Here is a 19,352-nt window from a genome sequence, read left to right as displayed (position 1 = left end):
AGAGTCGTATTACATGCAGCATACCTTCTGCAAATCTTGTAAACTTCTGCGGTAGAAGAAGAGTCAGCATGTGGAGACAATAACTGCTACCACCATTCAGTTTGATCTGTCACCTGGGTTTTAGCTTCAGATAGTCTGGTGTCTGTGGAACATTTGTGAAACACTGATAGTGCCGTTATCTGTGTGAATGTATTTGATGGTGCGCTAGGTTTTAACAGGATACTGATGAAGGCAATGCCTGTGTTGGCAAGTAGTGTGGCGCAATAGGAGCGGGTTTGTAGAGCAGAAGAACTGGTGCTGAGGATCTGACATTAATGCTTTCTGCTTTTCGGGGTTTTTATTTTGAACTAGGTCTAATCTGTGTGGACTGAGTACCAGTGAACAACTGCAAAGTGTTAGATGCACTCCTGGAGCACAATTCCTGGTATTTTATCTGGGAAGTATCCAGTTTGTACTTCAAGAGTGCGCTGTGATATGCAGTAAGTGGGAGTGATCAGAACTTTCATCATCAAAAGTATATTCCAGATCTAAATTAAAAAAGATCCCTAATCCACTTGAGTTCTGTTATGGTGGTATTGCAACCCAGTCTAAAAGATCAGCGTCATTTCCTGACTGCTGGCTTCATGAAAGGGAATGTTTTAGATAGTAGATCTATGTGAACTCTAAGAAATACAGCAGAAATAGCATAAATAATTATCATACTCGGATGATATGCAAGTTGTTTTCCAAAGCTGAAACAGGAAGACACTAAATAAAAGTATACAACCCTACTGAGACTGTAAGGCTGAAGTATGTAGAGTTAAATGTTTTCTTCTCTTACAGTAAAAAATAGATGCTTGCAGGGCTGGAAGTTTAGCCAATGCTCCTGCTGTAAATGGTGGCTCAAATACAAGTTTGAAATAGCAGTTTTACTGTGTAGGTGTACTGTTATGGATAGCAAAAGCATCTGAGCTATAGACCATGCCACCTTGTCAGTAGTAGACTACTCAGAGTAGATGATGAAATAAAAGATAGAGTAGCACTGAGCCTTGAACTAAGGGTTTGTGTGTGGGGGTAAATTACACCAATGGAGGAACATGCTTCACGGTGATGATACATAAGAAGTTAATGTAGACCATTTCTGTCACAGAGGAGGATATGTGAGTAAAAGGGAAGTTGTTATGCCATTAACTTTTTACAGGGAAAGATAGGTTTTCTTGGATCGCTACGAAGAAAGATGTGTCCTCTTGGATGGCTAAGAAGCTGGTTTCCAGTGTCTAGATCTTCTGTTCTGAATGTATATGTTTCATTAGAAGAAAAGATTGTTTGTTGTAGAGAGGGGTATTCGTCGTGTTTGCATAACTTTTAGGAAGGGTACGTTTAGCAAGGTTAAAAGCTTAATCAAGATAATATCTAAAGTATTGAATGAAGCACTTGCTTGAGGAAGTCTACCTTGCAGAATGTTGATCTTGAATGTCAGTAAACTCAATATTAGCTGTTCTTCTTTTGTTGTTTTTTGGTCCTCTCCTTCTGAATTTGGAAGTTCTTATGTCAAAATCTGATGCACAATGAGCATCTCTGAAATTACAGTCGGTGTCACTATGCTATCACTCAGCAATCTCTGCCAAACATTTCAGTTTTTCATTTTATTCAACAGAGCACAGACAACCTCTTGTGAACATCACAAAAAACCCCAAACAAACAACCAACAATTAGAATAATAAAAAACACCATTTGTTTCTATAGAGGAAGGTCTGAATTAATGAATCTTCACCACTTGGAACTAGACCAGTAGGCAATGACGGGTGAGGGAGGAACATCATCCTTTGCCTTCGTAAGAACCTAGATGTCTGAAGTCACTTGTTGCTGCGGTTGTCAAGGAGCGTGTGTGTACTCTACACTCGAGCTGTAATCTGTCAGCATAATGGCACCCAAACCCCCCTTCCTGTTCGCACCATTTAATGTACCAGACATCTGAATCAGCTGCATGAATGCGAAGAAATATATGCCTGTATGCTCACAGAGCAAATGTAGACTTGTGGTGATACCACCATCTGTAGCTTAATCAAAATAGTAGGTTTTTTTAATTATAATTCATCCTTAAAGCAGATGTGAAGAAAAGTCTAAGAAAAATGTCAAAGAGATTAAAAACTAGATACAGATTGAAAGATAAGAGATAATGTCTTTCTGGTTGAGGCCAGGTCCATAAACTTGTAAAACTTGGTACATGACTTGTAAAAGCCATGTATGTGACTTGTAAGATAGTTGAAGTCTGTAGACTGCAGTTGTAAAGAAGGTAATTTGTTAGATACAAACAGTTATCTGTGAAAACTGAAATTAGGAAGGATTCAATGCCTAAGTATAGTAAAGTCAAGTGTTAAAACAGTGGGATCAAGTTTTCACAGACTGAAATTTCACATCTTAAAGGGCAGTCACTCATTTTCTGTAGCTTTGGTGCACAGTTTTTTATGTATGCAGAAGGTTAGAAAGCACTGAACCAAAGGCCATCTTGAAAGTTTCACTCTTGGAAATGTAGTTTATGAGGCAGAAAGCTGTTTTGTTATGATAACCCCGTATTCAGTAGTATCATGGAAGAAACTATGGCACTGAAGACATAATGGCACACAAAATGGTACAGCATATACCATGTTCTTAGACTTGAATATGCGCTGATTTATGCCTGCCTTGCTCTCTTATGTCCAAACCCGAAGAGTACAACATGCATTTCTCAAGCCAGGTGCAGATGTGAATGAGATGGAGGGAAGGAGAGGTACATAACTTGGTAGCTGCAACCACTTTGATATTATGACTACTGATGGATGAGAGGGCAATAAAACCTCTTTAGTTTCTCCCCATCTCTGCAGTAGTACTGTGTCTTCCCATTGTTAGGTGACATCTTTTGATCTTTATAATTAGCATCACTGAGTGATCTTCTCTTGGAAGTAACATTTAGAAAGTAGAAGGAGATTTTTCAATTTAAGACATACTAGCAGCTCCTTTTGCATTTTTTTGCTACTCAGCGGAGTTCTGGAGGTGGTGTGTGTTTGTGTGTGGAATCAAGGAGGTTTGTGTTGCTGAGCAGTTGGTGATATGTTCAGTGTCTACCTGTCTGTCTCAGTGTAGGAAGCCAACCCTGATGATGATCCCTTATCCAAAAGGTAGACCACATGTAGTTTTCCCACAATGTGAGCAATACTTTTTCTCGATAGACAGGTTGAATTACCTTGCACATAGTACCACACAATTGCCAGTCAAAATGTTTGTCAGAGCTGGGAATCGGCTGCCTAGTTGCAGCTTCTTGTGCTCCCATCAGCACCCTGCACTTACCAAAGAAACCTGGTAGTGCAAAGTCATTGAAAGCTGGTAATGTCAGCGCATGAAGCAGGGAACTCACAGATGAGGAATCAGGTGCTGCATGTATCTACATTTCAGAAGACCAGATTCACCCTTTTTATGAAAAGAAACAACTTCCTGTTTTTAAGTAATGATGTTTGAAGGGTTTATTTATTATCAGCAAGCAAAAGGATCATTGCCTATAGCTACACAGAGATTTCTTTTAAACTTTTTCTGTACCACTTATTTCAAAGAGTTGTTTTAGAAACGTCCTTGGTTTAAATATGTAAAATACAAGCTGATGATGAATGTTGTGGAAGAACATTTTCAGTTAAGTTTAAAGCATCAGAACTATGTCAGCCTAGTGTACATTTCGGTAGCCAGATTTTAGTATCAGTAATGATATTGTGGTTAAGGTATGAGAAATATCTACATTGGTAGGATGTGAAATACCTATGTTGCTGTGACTTCATATTCTTTCATTTTTATTCTGGCTTTTTTTAAAAGAAGCCAAGCACCCTGGCATTTTAAAGATTCACTAATTAGTTCTACATTTGTTTGAAGGTCCTCATTGCGTAACTTGCTCTGAGTGGACATTTTAATGTGGTTTTGGAAACCCTTCCTTATACATTTGCTTTCCTGCTGTTATCTTTTTGCTTTACTGTTTTAAGGAGGAAAGGAACACTAGGAGAACAAAAACCTTTTAAATTTTATTGAATGAAACATGAAAACCTGTGTATGTATCTTTGTATGCGGATGTGCTTTCATTGTTGGAAGCCAAAAGCTTGCCATCATGTAAGTGAAACAAGGGAATGGTATTAAGAGCACAAGAATAAATTCCTATTCTAGTGAGGAGGTAGTTTTTATATACTTACAGAGATTATTTTATGTTTGTTTCATTTACCCTGCTATATGAGCAAACACAGAGCAAATATGGTAAAATGCATCATATTTGGAACTAGTCTGACTGTATTGGTAGAAAATACTTTAAAATTAAGTTACTTAATCCTTAAAAATCAGATACACATTTATTCTTCATGTAACCTTAATCAGAACAATTAATTTAGAAGGGAGATTTGGATCACCTATTTTAACTACTGGAAGAGAAGGATGAAAATCAAGGTGTCATCACTAGTGTAAAGTAGCTTTTTCCTGTTCTTGGTGCAGTCTCTGAAGCAATGATTAGGCATGTTGGCAAAGCAGTAGAAAACCTTTTGAATCGTTTAAATTACAGCTACATGTAACTGTACAAATGACATTTAAAAGTACCTTCAAGCTAATTTATGTTAACTGTGATATGGGATTGCAGTCTGTCAGATTTCTTTTACAAGTTTTTCATTTGTTTTCAGAAATTTTATACCTGTTCATAACATTATTAACACGTGTGTAAATTTTTTTTTGCATCACTCTGGAGTAGTCAGATATAAATTCAAGATAAAATTTTCCAAAGAATTGCATCAGGGATTAGGATATGTTTCCCCTTTTTTATTAAACATCATTAGAGTGATTGTGTTGTGTTGCTTCTGCCTTGGTAAGGGCTGGAGACCCAAGTAACTGTGACTTCTAATCCCTTCTACCTCTTTTTTTTTTTTTTTTTTTTACTGGCTCTAGGAGGTTAGCACTGTTTTACTGCCTTTTTTTGCCTTTGGAAGTCACTGGCAATCAAGAAGGTAACTTGGTTCTCTAGGAAATTCTTTACAACTGGGTCATTGGGTAATTTTTTCTAGGATATTTCCTAAATTTGATGTAATTTAAGACAGGTTTTATTGTAATTCTAACTTCTATTACAGACACTTCAGAAGTGGTGGCTTGGATGAGTAAATGAGACAGTTGGATGATGAGTACTGCAATTAAAGAGATTGTGTCCTGTGTGCAATTTACACTTGATGGACTTTTTACATCTGAATATGTATGCTTTTGGTATTTACTCCATCACCCCCCAAAACAATACTTAATTAAAATGAAGAAGAAATTAAGCTATATCCTGGTAATCTGCTTGGTGTGCTTCCATCCTGTGGACTGCAGTTTGGCACTGAGACACCTGAAGTAGCTTTGAAATAACTGACTCCATTAGCAACAATTGTCATTGTATATTTAAGCACATTTGAACTGAAACATAGCCTTGATGAAGAAGCAGCAGTGTTAAGTTGCACTTTAGGCTGATATTTTTTCATGATCTTTTCTCATCCAAAAAAATCCTGGATCAAACTAAATGTTGGGTGTCAGGATAACAGGCAGCATTTTCTGACAACAAACTGTGCTAGGTATGTGCATGATATCCATGCTAGGTAGTTTTTATATTTGGCTTTAAAAATAAAGGGTTTCAGTGTTAGAGGTTGAGGAACAAATGTATGAGTCCTTTCCTGTGTGGCACACAGGGAGAATTTTGTGGACAGCTGGCTGTTCTGGAGTCACTTCATTGTGTGATACATGCATTGAGGAGAAAAGCAAGACATGCCACATCATTTGCTGCAAACCCAATATATATATATATGCAGGTGTTTTGACATCCAATTCATGTCTCACAACATGTTGAAGTTGGGATTATCTGTTAATTGATCAGCCTACTGTGTGCTTGGGTTATGCAGTATGATTGGGTGAATTCAATCTTTACGCAGCAGCAAGTAAATAGTTGAGTGTTTTGCTTTGATATTTTGTAGTGTATTTTTTCTAAAAAGATACCTGTCTCTTAATTTTTGTATCTAAATTCTGATATAGGAGACAGTTCCCATGAGATATTATCACAGACATTTTACAAAGGTACTGAAATGTGAATTACTCAGGTTTTAAGTCATATTCTTTCTCTGGTGTCATAAAGATTAGATTGCTAAAGCTGTTATTAGAGAACAGTTGATAACTGAAAAAATGATGTAAAAATATTTTTATATAAAAAATTACCATGGCTAATTAAAGCAATTTATCTCATGATGCTAAAAAATTACTTTCTTAGTACATTTTAAAGATTTCTTATTTCTTTGACACTAATAAACAGTTGTCTAGCCTGTTGGTCCTAACTAGATTACTTTTAAATTTTGATTAGAGAAAGGAAAATTGAAAAATTTCAATTAAAACAAAATTCTGCTTTAATCCTCTGTTGGAGAATTACATTTATTGGCTTTCAATGAAAACTGCCAAAAATTGTGATTAGCTGAGCTCTAACAACCCCATTACTTTATTCCTTCCTCTTCCTCTTTCCTGTATGCCATAAACTGATGACTCTGTGGAGTTTCTGTCATTAGACCTGTCATTATGATTGATATGGAAGGGCAGTGACCAAGGAAGGCTGATGCTGTCACTGTCTTAGAGGACTCCAGAGCAGAATCGTAAATGAATCTGCTCCAAGGAAAGTGCACTATGATGGGGCTCACTTCACTATAAGCAATAATAAATAAAAACCCTGGAAAGCACCAACGGGGCAGATTTAAACTCTGTAACGTAAGAAGAAATAGGGTGATTACCTCATGATGAGCCTTAAGCTATGACCTCTTTCCCTTAACTAATTCTTCAGATTCCTGCCTGAGATAATCTTGGACACATAAACCCTTTCTTAAAGAGAGTGGAGTTGGCTCCCTGGCTTATAAACCAACTTTTCCTGGATTTAGGAGTGACTGTGCAGTGGGCAAAAATATCCAAACACACAAAGCTCCTCATAGCTATAACTGTCTTCTGTGCTATGCTTCCTGCAAAGAGCTGTGCTGCGTCCTATCTGCTCAGCCATGAAGATTATTTCTTTGCTGCAGCTAAGCTTGTGGCCAAGAAACTGGGAATTGTGCTCATCTCTGGCTAGGTAAGCAGTGGGGAGTAAAGACAGTATTTTATACTGTGGATGAAGGCAGAGAAATTGTTAAGGAAGAAGGAATTTTTTGAAGACCATATCCAATCTCAACAGTACCTTGGAGTGTGAGTGTTCATCTGTCAGGAGGATTAATGATGAATTTAAGTTTTTCATCAAAAAGGATATTTTTGCAGAGTTCTGGATGGCTCTGTCATGCATAGCCATCATCACTCTTTAAAAGAAAATTTTGTTAAAGATTACGTCATGAGCTTGAGGAATAGATTCAAGCAGGTACTACTGACGGGCTAGCTCTGATCTTCAAAAAATTCATTATTTCAGTTAAAATAGCTGCATAATGTATTTTGAAACTTGCGTGAAATAAAAACCAACACAACAACTGTACAATTACTTTAACCATGACAGCTGTTTTAAGAGTTGAAAATGTGGGCAGATCCTTTACAAGAGAATGTATTGTGGGGTTCTGAGGCTCATAGGTTCATAAGAGCTACAAGACATTTTAGCTGGCTTTAGAGGCAGGAAGCTCTAAAAGTGATCAGGTGCCTCCATTTCGATCTAGCATAAGTCCAATTTACTCTAAATCTGTATGCCGGAATCCAGTTGGTAAAACCGTTCTTAACAAAAATTATTTGAGAAATATATTAACTTTACAACTTGTTCATATTCAGAGCTAATTCTAAGTATGAGCTGACTTAATGTCGCACACTATATGCAACAAACTATGGTGGCTTTTATTTTAAAATGTTATGGTCTCATGATTCCATTGTAGAATGATGAAGCAATTGTATGACAATTTATAAGAACAAAACATACATGTGGAAGAAGTGTGTTAATCTTTGTTTTCTATAATGGGTACAATTGGAAGAAGAGCTGTTTATGATAATGTGACAAGAAAATGGAAGAGGAAAAGATTTTACAAACTGTCATATAAAACTTCCTGACTTAAGATTAGAATATTTTCTTATGGCTATTAAAGAATGCTATGGCTTATGACACTGAAATACTGGCCCAGTAGGGTAAATAGAAAATCCCTACTGTTTCCTAAAGTCAGTGGGGTTTGTATCCATATGAGGGTTAAAAGCTTTATTGTGTCATTATTATATTGTTAGAGTAATTCTGTCAAAATAAATGTTACATTTTGGGAGTCAAAATGTACCCTATAAATTTTTTACTTGCCGATGATATTCATAATAACAGACAAAATGGAATTCAATGCTCTGAAGAAGAGAACCAAGAACAGATGTTCTAGGATTAAGTTGATATTAACATCTTTGCATAATCATGGTCTTGCATAACCAAGGACATATTTGTTTTTAATGAGTAATTTGATTAGACGGTGAAAACTCCATGTCAAGATCAATAGAAAAATAAATTCTAGCATGTGGAATTTGTCTGTTATATTTGAGTATTCTTTGGCTGTGTTAAGGAGTTTTTTACGTTTAATCTGTGCCAAAAATTTTTAGACATGATCTCCAGTGTCTGCATGGGAATTTGGGCTTAGAAATACTGGATTACTGTTATTTATATAACACAGGCTCACTCTAAGAAACTTAGTCTGAATTTATGGTGAAATAATTGAGGCTGTATCAAGAAATGTGTTTCCTTCCTGGAAATATTTTGAGTTTCCCAACCTGAGCCTTGGTATCAGAGAGTCAGGTATCTGGAAACAATTTCTGCAACTATCGGAAGACTGAGAAAGTCAAGCAGCGGTATGGTTACTTTGTACAAGAGGGACCACTTCGAGCAAACCCCAGCTTAGCGCAGTAAAAACTGTGCATACACAGTATGGTATAATTTATTTCAAGAAGAATAGGTTTTACTATGCTTTTGAAAGGAAGAAACTTGCATTTGCATTTCAGGTACAAGCCTATTCTTCCATGTCCCTTAAGAATAAAAAATAAATATAAACAGTTGTGGTAAACAATAATTCACATTCTTTTTCTTTAACTTGTCCTAAGCCTGACTGTTACTTACATGAGTGCCTATTTTTTTGCCAGCCTAGCCATAAAATCAATGAAGGACAACCTTACTCTAAGTTTTCATATTTTGTGTTTTCACTGTGTAAGATTTCAGAAAAAGCTGATTATAGAAAAGGGAGAGAAAGTATCTTTCATTTCAGATAAACTATTGGTTTAGAGGAAGTAAAGCCTTATGTTGGAAGTATGTTGGATAATACTCTTTTGGCTAAGAAAAGTGCCTATTACTAAAAGGAAATCTCACAAGACAGAAAATGCACTTAATTTAGCTTGGGCAGTTGAACTAAGCCTTTCGGTTTCATATTTGTGCTTTATTCACTGCAGCATGGCTGCACATGCTTCTAAAGGGAACACTGTGATGGGATTAAAACTTTTTTCCCCCTTGTTGAAAACGTGTTGTTTTTTTCTTGTGTAACACAAATGGAGTATACAATTGTCAAGTTTCACTTTTTTCTTCAGTCTTCTGCCCTGGTAACCGAAGCTTTAAAAATGGGCAATCCTTTTTTTTTTTTCTTTTAAGTAGTATGAGAGAGACACACCAAATATTTCTAAGAAGATGTCCCTGTATTTTCTTTCAAATTTCAGACATGGGACACAGAACTGGAGAGATCTGCAGAGTCATGGGCTGAAACCTGTCTATGGGAGCATGGGCCTGCAAGCCTTCTTCCGTCCATTGGACAGAATTTGGGGGCACACTGGGGAAGGTAGTTTAAGATACTGTTTTATAATATATATGTTTGGGTGGTTTTTTTTAATCTAACAAAATTTGCTTAACGGAAGAATGATAGAAGCTACAGCTTTTGAATGATCTAATAGACTACCACTGGCTTTCATAGGTACAGACCTCCAACATTTCATGTCCAAGCATGGTATGATGAAGTGAGAGATTTCACTTATCCCCATCCTCACGAATGCAACCCATATTGTCCTTACAAATGCTCGGGTCCTGTTTGTACACATTACACACAGGTATGTAGATGGATTTGGTTTTTGTCAGCTATGGAAAAAAACCAGTCAAGACTCCAGTTAGGTTGCTATATGACATGTAGAATGTGTTAATCTTGCAGTTTATACCATAGCACTGAAGGACAAAAGGGGCATGTTGTTGTTAGACCCCATAGTTACAAGCATTGGATATTGGTGACATAGAGTAGGGTTGTCATGCAAATCTTCAGATTTCATCCTCATATATATCACTTCCTTACCAGGAATAAGGTAAAAACTCAACAAAGCTGAGTGTAAAACTTCAGTATTACTGCTCAGTGTACTTTGAATAATCCAGTCTCTGTGCTGGCATGCTGAAGAAACAGCACATTTTTTTAAAAAAAAAGTTTTCTTAAGAGAATTCCTCGGATCAAAAAACAGTTTTTAACATGTTGCTTGAAGTTCAGTGAGATTTTGAAATTGCATAAGAATTAATTTATTTGGTGCTTCTGAAATCTGTGTATCTAGCCTGAATTTTTCCAGGGGGAAACCAGTCTACATTTCAGTGAAACCATGTTCCACGTATAAAAATCCAAAATCCACGTATAATTTTCTATATAATATTAGAAAACTTCAAAATGATTGATATTTAAACATTTGTTTTCTGTTTACTAGCATACTTTACAATTGTATCTAATGTTAAGACAGAATTAACTCCATATTCTTATTTACCATTTCTGTAAAAATACCTGTAATTACACTTGCCTATTACACGCGAGATCCACAATACATGTAAATATTGCGGTGCTGATTTTTCACAGTACATCTCTTGTTCAACTCTGAAATCCTGCTGGAACTAGACAGTTGGCTTATCTTGAATTAGTATAAGTTTACCACCTGTCATATTTTCTAATTTGAATGTTCCAGCCTTTGTCATTCAGTTTATTTTGAGATCTGCAATGAAATTTTTTTCAACAGATGAATAAAGGAACACAGGCACCTTAGACTACGATGACATGGAAGCATATTCGTTTAAAATCCATTACTTGAGTGTTCTCGGTATATCAGGGTTTTGTGAAGTTTTATAGTTACCTCCTTTCACTGCTGACAAATATCTGTCCTCTCAGTCTAACCTAGCTAAACCCTCTGGGTCCTTAGGTTGTGCTGAGAACTAGGAACTGATGCACAGGAACCTAACTGCTTCTAACTCATGATTATCTGTTAATTGTAATCCCAAGAATCAGTTCTTCAGGCCACGTTTTGTAAATCTTTTACTACACTGTCAAGTACATGCTTAGACCATTTATATAAAATTAAAGCCATATCTTTCGTATTAAGGTAAAGCTTTTCTTTCTAATAGGAGTATGACCACATGGCCTTTTGACAGTTGTAATTAGTTCACTTCAACCCATTTATAATGGAGGGGAATATAACATCACTTTCATTACTTGAGTTTTGTATGTTGAAGTTTGGAGACAGTTTTGATTTCATGTTAATCAGCTTTGGTTTTCTCAAATCTTTTTCTTTCCTTTTCCATAGGTTGTTTGGGCTACAAGTAGCAGAATTGGTTGTGCAATTAATTTGTGTCATAACATGAACATCTGGGGGCAGATATGGCCGAAAGCAGTCTATCTTGTATGCAATTATTCTCCTAAGTAAGTAGGCTGACACCCAAAAATGTCTTGAGGGGGTAAGATACTTTATAATAATACAGGAAATAATCTGAAAGGTAATCAGTCTGGGTTTTCTACTTTGTACTGTTACAAAGTAAAGCATTGTTCCCAGGGCAGCCTTGGCTGCACAAATACTCTTGTGATTTTCTAGAGCTTCAGTTTTCTCGCTTGTGTTTTAGAATACAACATCAGAGATCTTTGTTGTAGTGTGGTATTTGCCCCCAAAATAAATGCATCTCCCCATTGTGGCTTTAAGGAATGTGTGACACTGAAGCCCACGGTTAAGATCAAATTCTATAGTATACTCCATTTAGGAGAGCAGAGCCTGTTCTCATATAATGGAAAAATTTAGTCTTAGATTTTGCAGCAGCTTACAGCTGTACTTCAATTTTTGCTTCATGGACTTTTCAATTACTTCTTGTGCATTTGGTATAGCATCATTGGATCATTCAGGTTGGAAAAGACCTTTAAGATCATTGAGTCCAGCCACTAACCCAGCACTGCCAAGTCTGCCACTAAACCGTGTCCCTAAGTGCCACATCTACACGTCGTTCTAGGGACGGTGACTCAACCACTTCCCTGGGCAGCCTGTTCCAATGCTTGATAACCCTTCTGGTGAAATTTTTTCCCAAAATCTAATATAAAAGAAATTTCCTGATATCTAATCTAAACCTCCCCTGGTGCAACTTGAGGTCATTTCCTCTCATCACTTCTTACTTGGAATATCAAAATAAAGTTACAGAATAAGTGTCTGCTAGTTTTCATCATTTATTTGTCCACATGTTAAATGCTGTTTAATGTTTATATGTTCATTTATTAAGGGGTATTTCACTAATTTATTAATTTATTTTGTGTAAAGGGGGAACTGGTGGGGTCATGCTCCTTATAAACCCGGCCGCCCATGTTCCGCATGTCCTCCTAGTTTTGGAGGAGGTTGCAGAGAAAATCTTTGTTACAGAGGTATGTACTATTTCAACAGTACATCTATAAATGGGAAATGTAACCTTTCTTTTGCTTTCTTTCTGCATTATGCTTCAACATAGTGGGATAGAATATATTATGCATGTGCCCAAAGACCTGGTAGGGGCCCACTTTGCTGAAATGAAGGAGATCGTGTACCTGTGATACATGAGGCTGAGCCTCGCCAGAGGGAGTGGAGCGTACTGAACTCCTGCTGATTTGAGTGCTGTTTGAGGGCTTTTGGTACACAAAGATGTAGACTGTTGCCGTGTGCTATTTGTATGTCTTTCTGTAACTAGTGGACATCTACACAGTCATTTGTTTGTTGGGAAACATCTCAGTGACATATTCATGTGCTTTACTATAGGAACAATCAAGAACAAGACTAGAAGACATTATTAATTAAACAAAATGTCAGCTAGGATAATTATTAACTTATTACAATTTTTGTAATGCTATTCATGCTTCCAGCATTGACACACAGCATGTTATGAAGCTGCTATTTCTTTGTAGTTTTCTTTGTGTACAAGTAATTTTGCAATTTTTTTTAATAACTTTAGAAAGTTCATATGGACTGTAAAAGCGGCACGAGTGTGCCCAAATACCTTCCTTGTGGTTCTCGGTTAAGTAAGAAATGTAGATTCAGTCATGAATATTTCAAAATTATTTTCATTATGTTTGTATAAAAGGACCTCATTTTCAGATATGTTTTTCTGAAATCAGCTTCCTTAATTACCAGTTATCTGTGAACTTGGTAAAATACTTCCAGTGTATAATAGAAGTATCAGCTTTCTTCTGTTGGTTTTCTGATGTCATAAAGATACTAAACCAGTAATGTTAAGAGCAGTTTCATACCTCAGTTGCACTGCCTGTGCTAGAAAAAAAAAATCTACCTTTTGTCAGCATCAGAAACATACTTGAGATGTATTATTAATCTTGAAGTCTTCATCTCATGAAGTACTGGAAAGTTTCCCGTGCTTTCTTGCTTTTATTCATCCACTATTTTATGAGAACAAAGCCATGTTACCAAAACATGGTAAAGGATTTACAGTCCACCAACACTGATTTTTTTTTTTTCTGAGATATTATATTTTTGCCCATTTTCTGAAACAGAGGATTCAGAAAGGCCTTATTCTCCCCACGAACCAGAAGAGGAAACCAATGAGATTGAACGGCAGCGATCCAAAGCCCAGGATGCAACGGCACAAAGTCGGCCAAGAACTCATTCACCTTCAGGCTCCACAGGCAGTGATGACAGTGAGAAAAATGAAGTAATAAGCACACAGCAAATGTGTAAGGAATTTACGTGATTTGCAAGTGGTCAACAAATTTTAATTATATAGTATCAAATTCATTGCAGTGAAATTGCTTTTTGCTTGTTTTAGCTCAGATTGTTTCATGTGAAGTAAGGCTAAGAGATCAGTGCAAAGGAACAACTTGCAATAGGTATGGTAAATTTTACAGTTGTCATTCTGAGATTATTCTAAAAGGCTATATTTGTATGTGAGCTGGAATTTTTCTCTTTTTGTAATCCCAGGATTTAAAACCAAGTTGTATTTTATTTTCTTAGGTATGAATGTCCTGCTGGCTGTTTGGATAGTAAAGCCAAAGTTATTGGCAGTGTACATTATGAAATGGTAAATGTTTTAAAATCAGATTTTATACCAAGAGAATGTTCAATAAAATGTCTTTTCCGTTGGAATACTAGTTAAAATCGTATTAAGAAGAGATTTTGAAGAAATCAGTATTCACCAAAAATAAAAGCTTACCCCAAATGTTTAAGATAGCATCAGATGATCTACATTTGAATCTGCTGTTCTGCATGTACTGTCTGAATGGACTTCATACTACTTACACATGCACAGCAGTAGAATTTTCATGTCCACATGTGAAGGTGTGACTTAAGGAGAAATACTGCAATTTGTGGATACACTCAGAAATTGTTTCAGTAAGGTAGGCCTACTTGTGTGAGCTTAATGCTAACTGAAAATAAATTATTTTTTCTGTAGAACTGAAAAACAATATAGGAAGTAACAGCTACTGTAAACAAATAAACTGTAAATGAGTATAGTTTTATCTCTGAGCAAGGCAAAGTGGCGTTTTCTTTGTTTGAAATAATACCTATATAGACCACATCACACTTAATAGACTACCAAGTTTTTGATGACACATTGTAATTAAAACCTATTTTTTTCCACAAATAGATTATATTGTAAAATTGTGACTTTGTCTAACATGGAATTGCTTTTCCTGCTCTTCTTTTCAGCAATCCAGTATTTGTAAAGCTGCCATACATTATGGCATCCTAGACAATGAAGGTGGTTGGGTTGACGTCACTAGGCAAGGAAGGAAAAATTACTTTATCAAGTCTTACAGAAATGGTGTTCAGTCAATTGGGTAAGTTTTCTTAAGATTAAAATTAATGGAATGTTTTTCACTTGATTCTTTTTATTTCACACAAAATATACCACAGAAATAACATTTTATTCATACTTCTGATCATAAAGAATATGAAAATTCTGTAACAATGCATGTGCATATGCAGGTATTGTATCCATTCTGAAACTTTACCCAGTGTTTAATGATGGACAGAAGAGTGGCACAGTAATGATTTGAAAGAAGGGGAAATAATTTACAAAATCACTTGGGCTTAGTAAGTAAAATTAAAAAAAATTAAAATAAGTAAATTAGTATTTTTAGTTAAATAATCTCAATATTTGGAGTATTCAATTAATTAATTTTTCAGTGTATATATTTATTGTGGAAAACTAGTGAATACTGGCACTGAAGTAGATTGTTGTACATGTTTTCAACAAAACTGGTAATATTTCCAGGATTGAACCATGGACACAGCAATCTATGACAGGTAACAGGGCAATAATCTTAGTTTGTGTTTGGAAGTGACCCACTCGTACTGTGCATACGAACAATATCAACCAAGTAGAAAATACACCTCTTCCTATATGTTTGATAGTTTCATCACAATTACACAATTTACATTATAATATTTTACGCCAATATTTTGTACAATTTCTGCATTGGCCAGTGATGGAATAATAGTGCATATTGTGGAAACTTCATGTGAAGGTTTGGATGCTTGCCCTAAGATTGGTATGTGATAACAGATCCAAATGCCTGTTGACATGCTAAAAGAAAAAAACATTAAAACAGTGCATAAAAGTGGAGAATACTTGACTGTTTCCATATGTAATTATTCAATGATAGAGCAACATCAATATTGATATGTTTGAATATAAGACTATATTAGTATTTTCAAATAAATGTGTTTTGCGGAGCTGTATGTTGCTGTCCTTATTTCTGTCTATATTTAGTATATTTATAATAGCAGTATGTGTGTAACAGTTAATGTAGGAGTAATACTGAACTGAAAGAACATAGAATTTTGCTGAGTGATGTATTTGGCTCAGGTGTGAACCCAAGGATAAAGAGATAGGTAATTGGTACAGGCTGTGTTCTCACTCTGTGCTGTGCATGCCACCTGCTACACCACTTGTCATAGTTTCTCTTTTCAGCAGATTTACCTAACCCAGAACAGAGAGAAACACTGACCAGGTAGACTAAATTCAATGAATCTGGGTAGCACTTAAGGCATTGATATCAATTTGTTCCTTTGGGTCATCTGATGATCTGACTGTGGTTTAAGTTACCCCTCCTAAAAATGAAGATGCAGACAAATATCTCTAAAGCCAGCTTTCTAACAAACATAGGAGTAGTTAAACTGTAGAAAGTTTTCGGACTAGAGGGAACTGATTTCCTGTCACTTGAAATCTCTGTGTTTCTGTGCCATATGAGACATAACTATGAGTGTCCAGTCTACAGAGTGTGTTTAGGACCTGTCTTCTGAGAATTGGAATTCAGAGTGAGGTATTAACACTTGGTTTTCTTACTATGGGCATGGGTAACTGTATCATTGCTGAACAGTAATGGCCAATGGGTTTGGTTTTGTGATTCAGAGGTTGTAAAAAAAAAAAAAAGTTATGTTATAGAGAAAAGACTTAAAGGACCAAATCTATACCTTCCAATCTACAACCAATATTTGAAGAAACTCCTGTCAATTATGTGTGTGTGCAGGTGACATAATTGTTCATTAACATCGTATAGTATTTCGGACATCACCTTTCAGAGTGAATTTACAACATATTGTGATCAGACATCAGCTTCATAAGTCAGTCTATAAAAATCAAAGTCTTTGGGCTAAATAAAGATGATTTACCAAAGTTTCAATCTTCATAAGGTCCATCAATAAGGCTAAGGATACCTTGCAGCTACCTGACTCACCAGTGTCTAGATGGAGCCTTGCATAAACTACGTACCTATTGAATGAACAGATGAAATGCAGCGCATCTCACTCAAGTGCATATTGCAAAACAGAAAGACAGAAAATGGAATGTCAGTGCAACATACAGCAAACTTCCTAATCTTCAGCTCCTTTGATTTATAAACAAAATTGCTAATACAGATGTTTTTTCACCTGGTGCATTTTTGTCATGAGTAGGGAATAGGGAATAATTTCCTTGGATTTTTTTAAAATAGTAAATAACTTCATGAGTGCCAAAAGGATCATTGGCCTCTTTGTTACAGATGAAAAATGCTAGTCTCAGAGCCATATCCAATGAATTAAAAGAGGAGGAAAATAGGTGATAGAGAGGAATAAAATAGAAGAGTTGATCAATTGCAATGTAACAACAGAATGCATATACCTGACTTCATATAATAAGAAACGGATACATCTGGGTACCGTATGATTACCAAGAAACGCAGACTTTTACATGTTATACTGGCTTTTTAGTGATACTGGTCATAATTTAACATGGATACAAGATACAAAAGTGAAATAAGTGAAATTTTTCAAAAAGGCTGCCAGGAGAAACTCTTTTCAGTGTTGGAGCTGTTTGTAGGAAGGAATCTTTAGGGGGAAGTGGATGATCTCTTCTGGTATGTGGATGCTTCTGAGCAAGCACAGGTTTTGGTTGCTGCATTTTGAGGGACAAATTGCATGATTTGTTCCTAACACACTTACTCCGTAGTGAATTTAATTACTGAAAGAGTTTACCACGCACACCTGTTTCTCAAACAGGTTCACTGGGACTGCAAAGTAAATGTGTCATTGCAATAGATTCACAGCTGGGGAGAGGGGATGCCGTGAGTAAAAATTTGTTTGGGGATAACGCCTTGAGTTTATTTCTAGATTCTCTAATAAAAATTCGTGTAGCTAAAAGAAATCACTGAGAGATGTTATTTACTGATTATTTCTATTGTTTCTTCTTCAGAAAATACCAGTCTGCTAACTCCTTCACTGTGTCTAAAGTAACAGGTTAGCATTTGTTTCTTATAAACCCAGTACTACTTTGAGTTGTTTCTTCTCAATAGCACACATTTATTTGTTTCTGTTTTACTTTTCAGTTCAAGCTATCACCTGTGAAACAACAGTGGAACAACTTTGCCCATTTAAAAAACCAGCCTCACACTGTCCAAGGTAAAATTCTTTGACTTTTATTAATCTAAAGTGCTGCCATATTTCCTGTCAGTTACTAATTATCTGTAGTTGTCATTGATGAAGGTGACAGCAGTAGCTGGAAAAGTGAAGTGAGAAATGTTTTACTGGTATTTCAGTCTTTGATCTAAGTAGAAGGCCAGGTAGGTAAAGATGATCTACAGGCTTTTTCATTATGAGAATCTCACTTTCTTTTACCCATACAGATAGATCCCTTGGCAAATCTTAGTGAAATCATTGTTAGTTAGACTATAGACTATGAAGAAAAATGCATTTTTATTTTTCATTGTCCACTACTGTATGTATGCATCTTGGGCAAAATACACTTTATTTAAGTTTATTTACTAGTAAAACAGATACAATAAAAGAATATGGTACAGATAACTTTCGTATAAGTTATTGACTTGTTTTTTCTGGAGTTTTCTGGAATTCTGGAGGACAGAGTGAGCAAATACGTTTGCAAAAACATTGAAGTATGTATGGTTAAGGTAAGGTAGGGTGTGGTCCGCAGGTCAGTTAACAGCTTTAAATATATGGGCCATTTCTCTGAAGCCTGCATTTTAACCCTTTGAAAGGAGCCTGTGCCACAATATTTTGAGGAAGGAAATTGGTAACAGTTCTTAAAACCATAGATGAGTCAAAGGTAAATACACTGCAGCATGATTTACCGCAAACTGAGCTGGAGATATCCACAAGATTACTTTCATAGCAATCCTACAGCCAATGCAGGAAGCAAGTACAAAGCCAGAACTGTTAGGAAAACATCCCTTCATGTAGCACTTGGGTCCGTGGACTTGTTTGGTGTTAGGTTATAACTTCTGGCTTTCTAGCTGGAAGATGTGAACTAAGCGAAGGAGTGGAATGCAGAAATGGATGGGAACAATCTCATACTTCTTTTTTTTCTCTCTTCATTATGAAAAAATAAAACTAGCTGTATTAAGAGAAAAAAAGGGTCTGTATTTAAGAAAATTTAAAAATGAAAATAAGGTTAAAAATGACTGATTAATTCTGATGCAGCAACATAACATCACAACAGCAGTGATTCATTCAAGATACTGTGCATGCTTTTAAATCTGAAAATGTAGTCTCGGGAGTTACAAGCAGTAGTCAGCTATGGTATTGATTGCACAACCTCATTTTTTCCTCTCATGCCCTAATCATAAATCAGCAGGTCTTCAAAAGGCCTCTTTGACATCTTG

General features: G+C 36.0%; 1 protein-coding gene across 3 annotated transcripts in view; it reads left to right on the top strand.

Annotated features, from left to right (window-relative positions):
- Positions 1–19,352, top strand: part of CRISPLD1 (cysteine rich secretory protein LCCL domain containing 1) — a 45,984-nt gene that overhangs the window by 13,803 nt on the left and 12,829 nt on the right. For all 3 annotated transcript variants that reach the window (XM_056332227.1, XM_056332228.1, XM_056332229.1), the window contains 10 exons: positions 9,667–9,785; positions 9,918–10,050; positions 11,545–11,660; positions 12,538–12,638; positions 13,752–13,931; positions 14,024–14,084; positions 14,209–14,275; positions 14,905–15,035; positions 17,930–17,973; positions 18,063–18,135. In XM_056332227.1, coding sequence (XP_056188202.1) covers positions 9,667–9,785; positions 9,918–10,050; positions 11,545–11,660; positions 12,538–12,638; positions 13,752–13,931; positions 14,024–14,084; positions 14,209–14,275; positions 14,905–15,035; positions 17,930–17,973; positions 18,063–18,135 — 1,025 coding nt within the window. The remainder of the gene's footprint in view (positions 1–9,666; positions 9,786–9,917; positions 10,051–11,544; positions 11,661–12,537; positions 12,639–13,751; positions 13,932–14,023; positions 14,085–14,208; positions 14,276–14,904; positions 15,036–17,929; positions 17,974–18,062; positions 18,136–19,352) is intronic.

Source organism: Falco biarmicus, chromosome 3 (genome assembly GCF_023638135.1).
Source record: "Falco biarmicus isolate bFalBia1 chromosome 3, bFalBia1.pri, whole genome shotgun sequence".
Classification (NCBI taxonomy): domain Eukaryota; kingdom Metazoa; phylum Chordata; class Aves; order Falconiformes; family Falconidae; genus Falco; species Falco biarmicus.
This window is presented reverse-complemented; position numbering and strand designations above follow the sequence as displayed.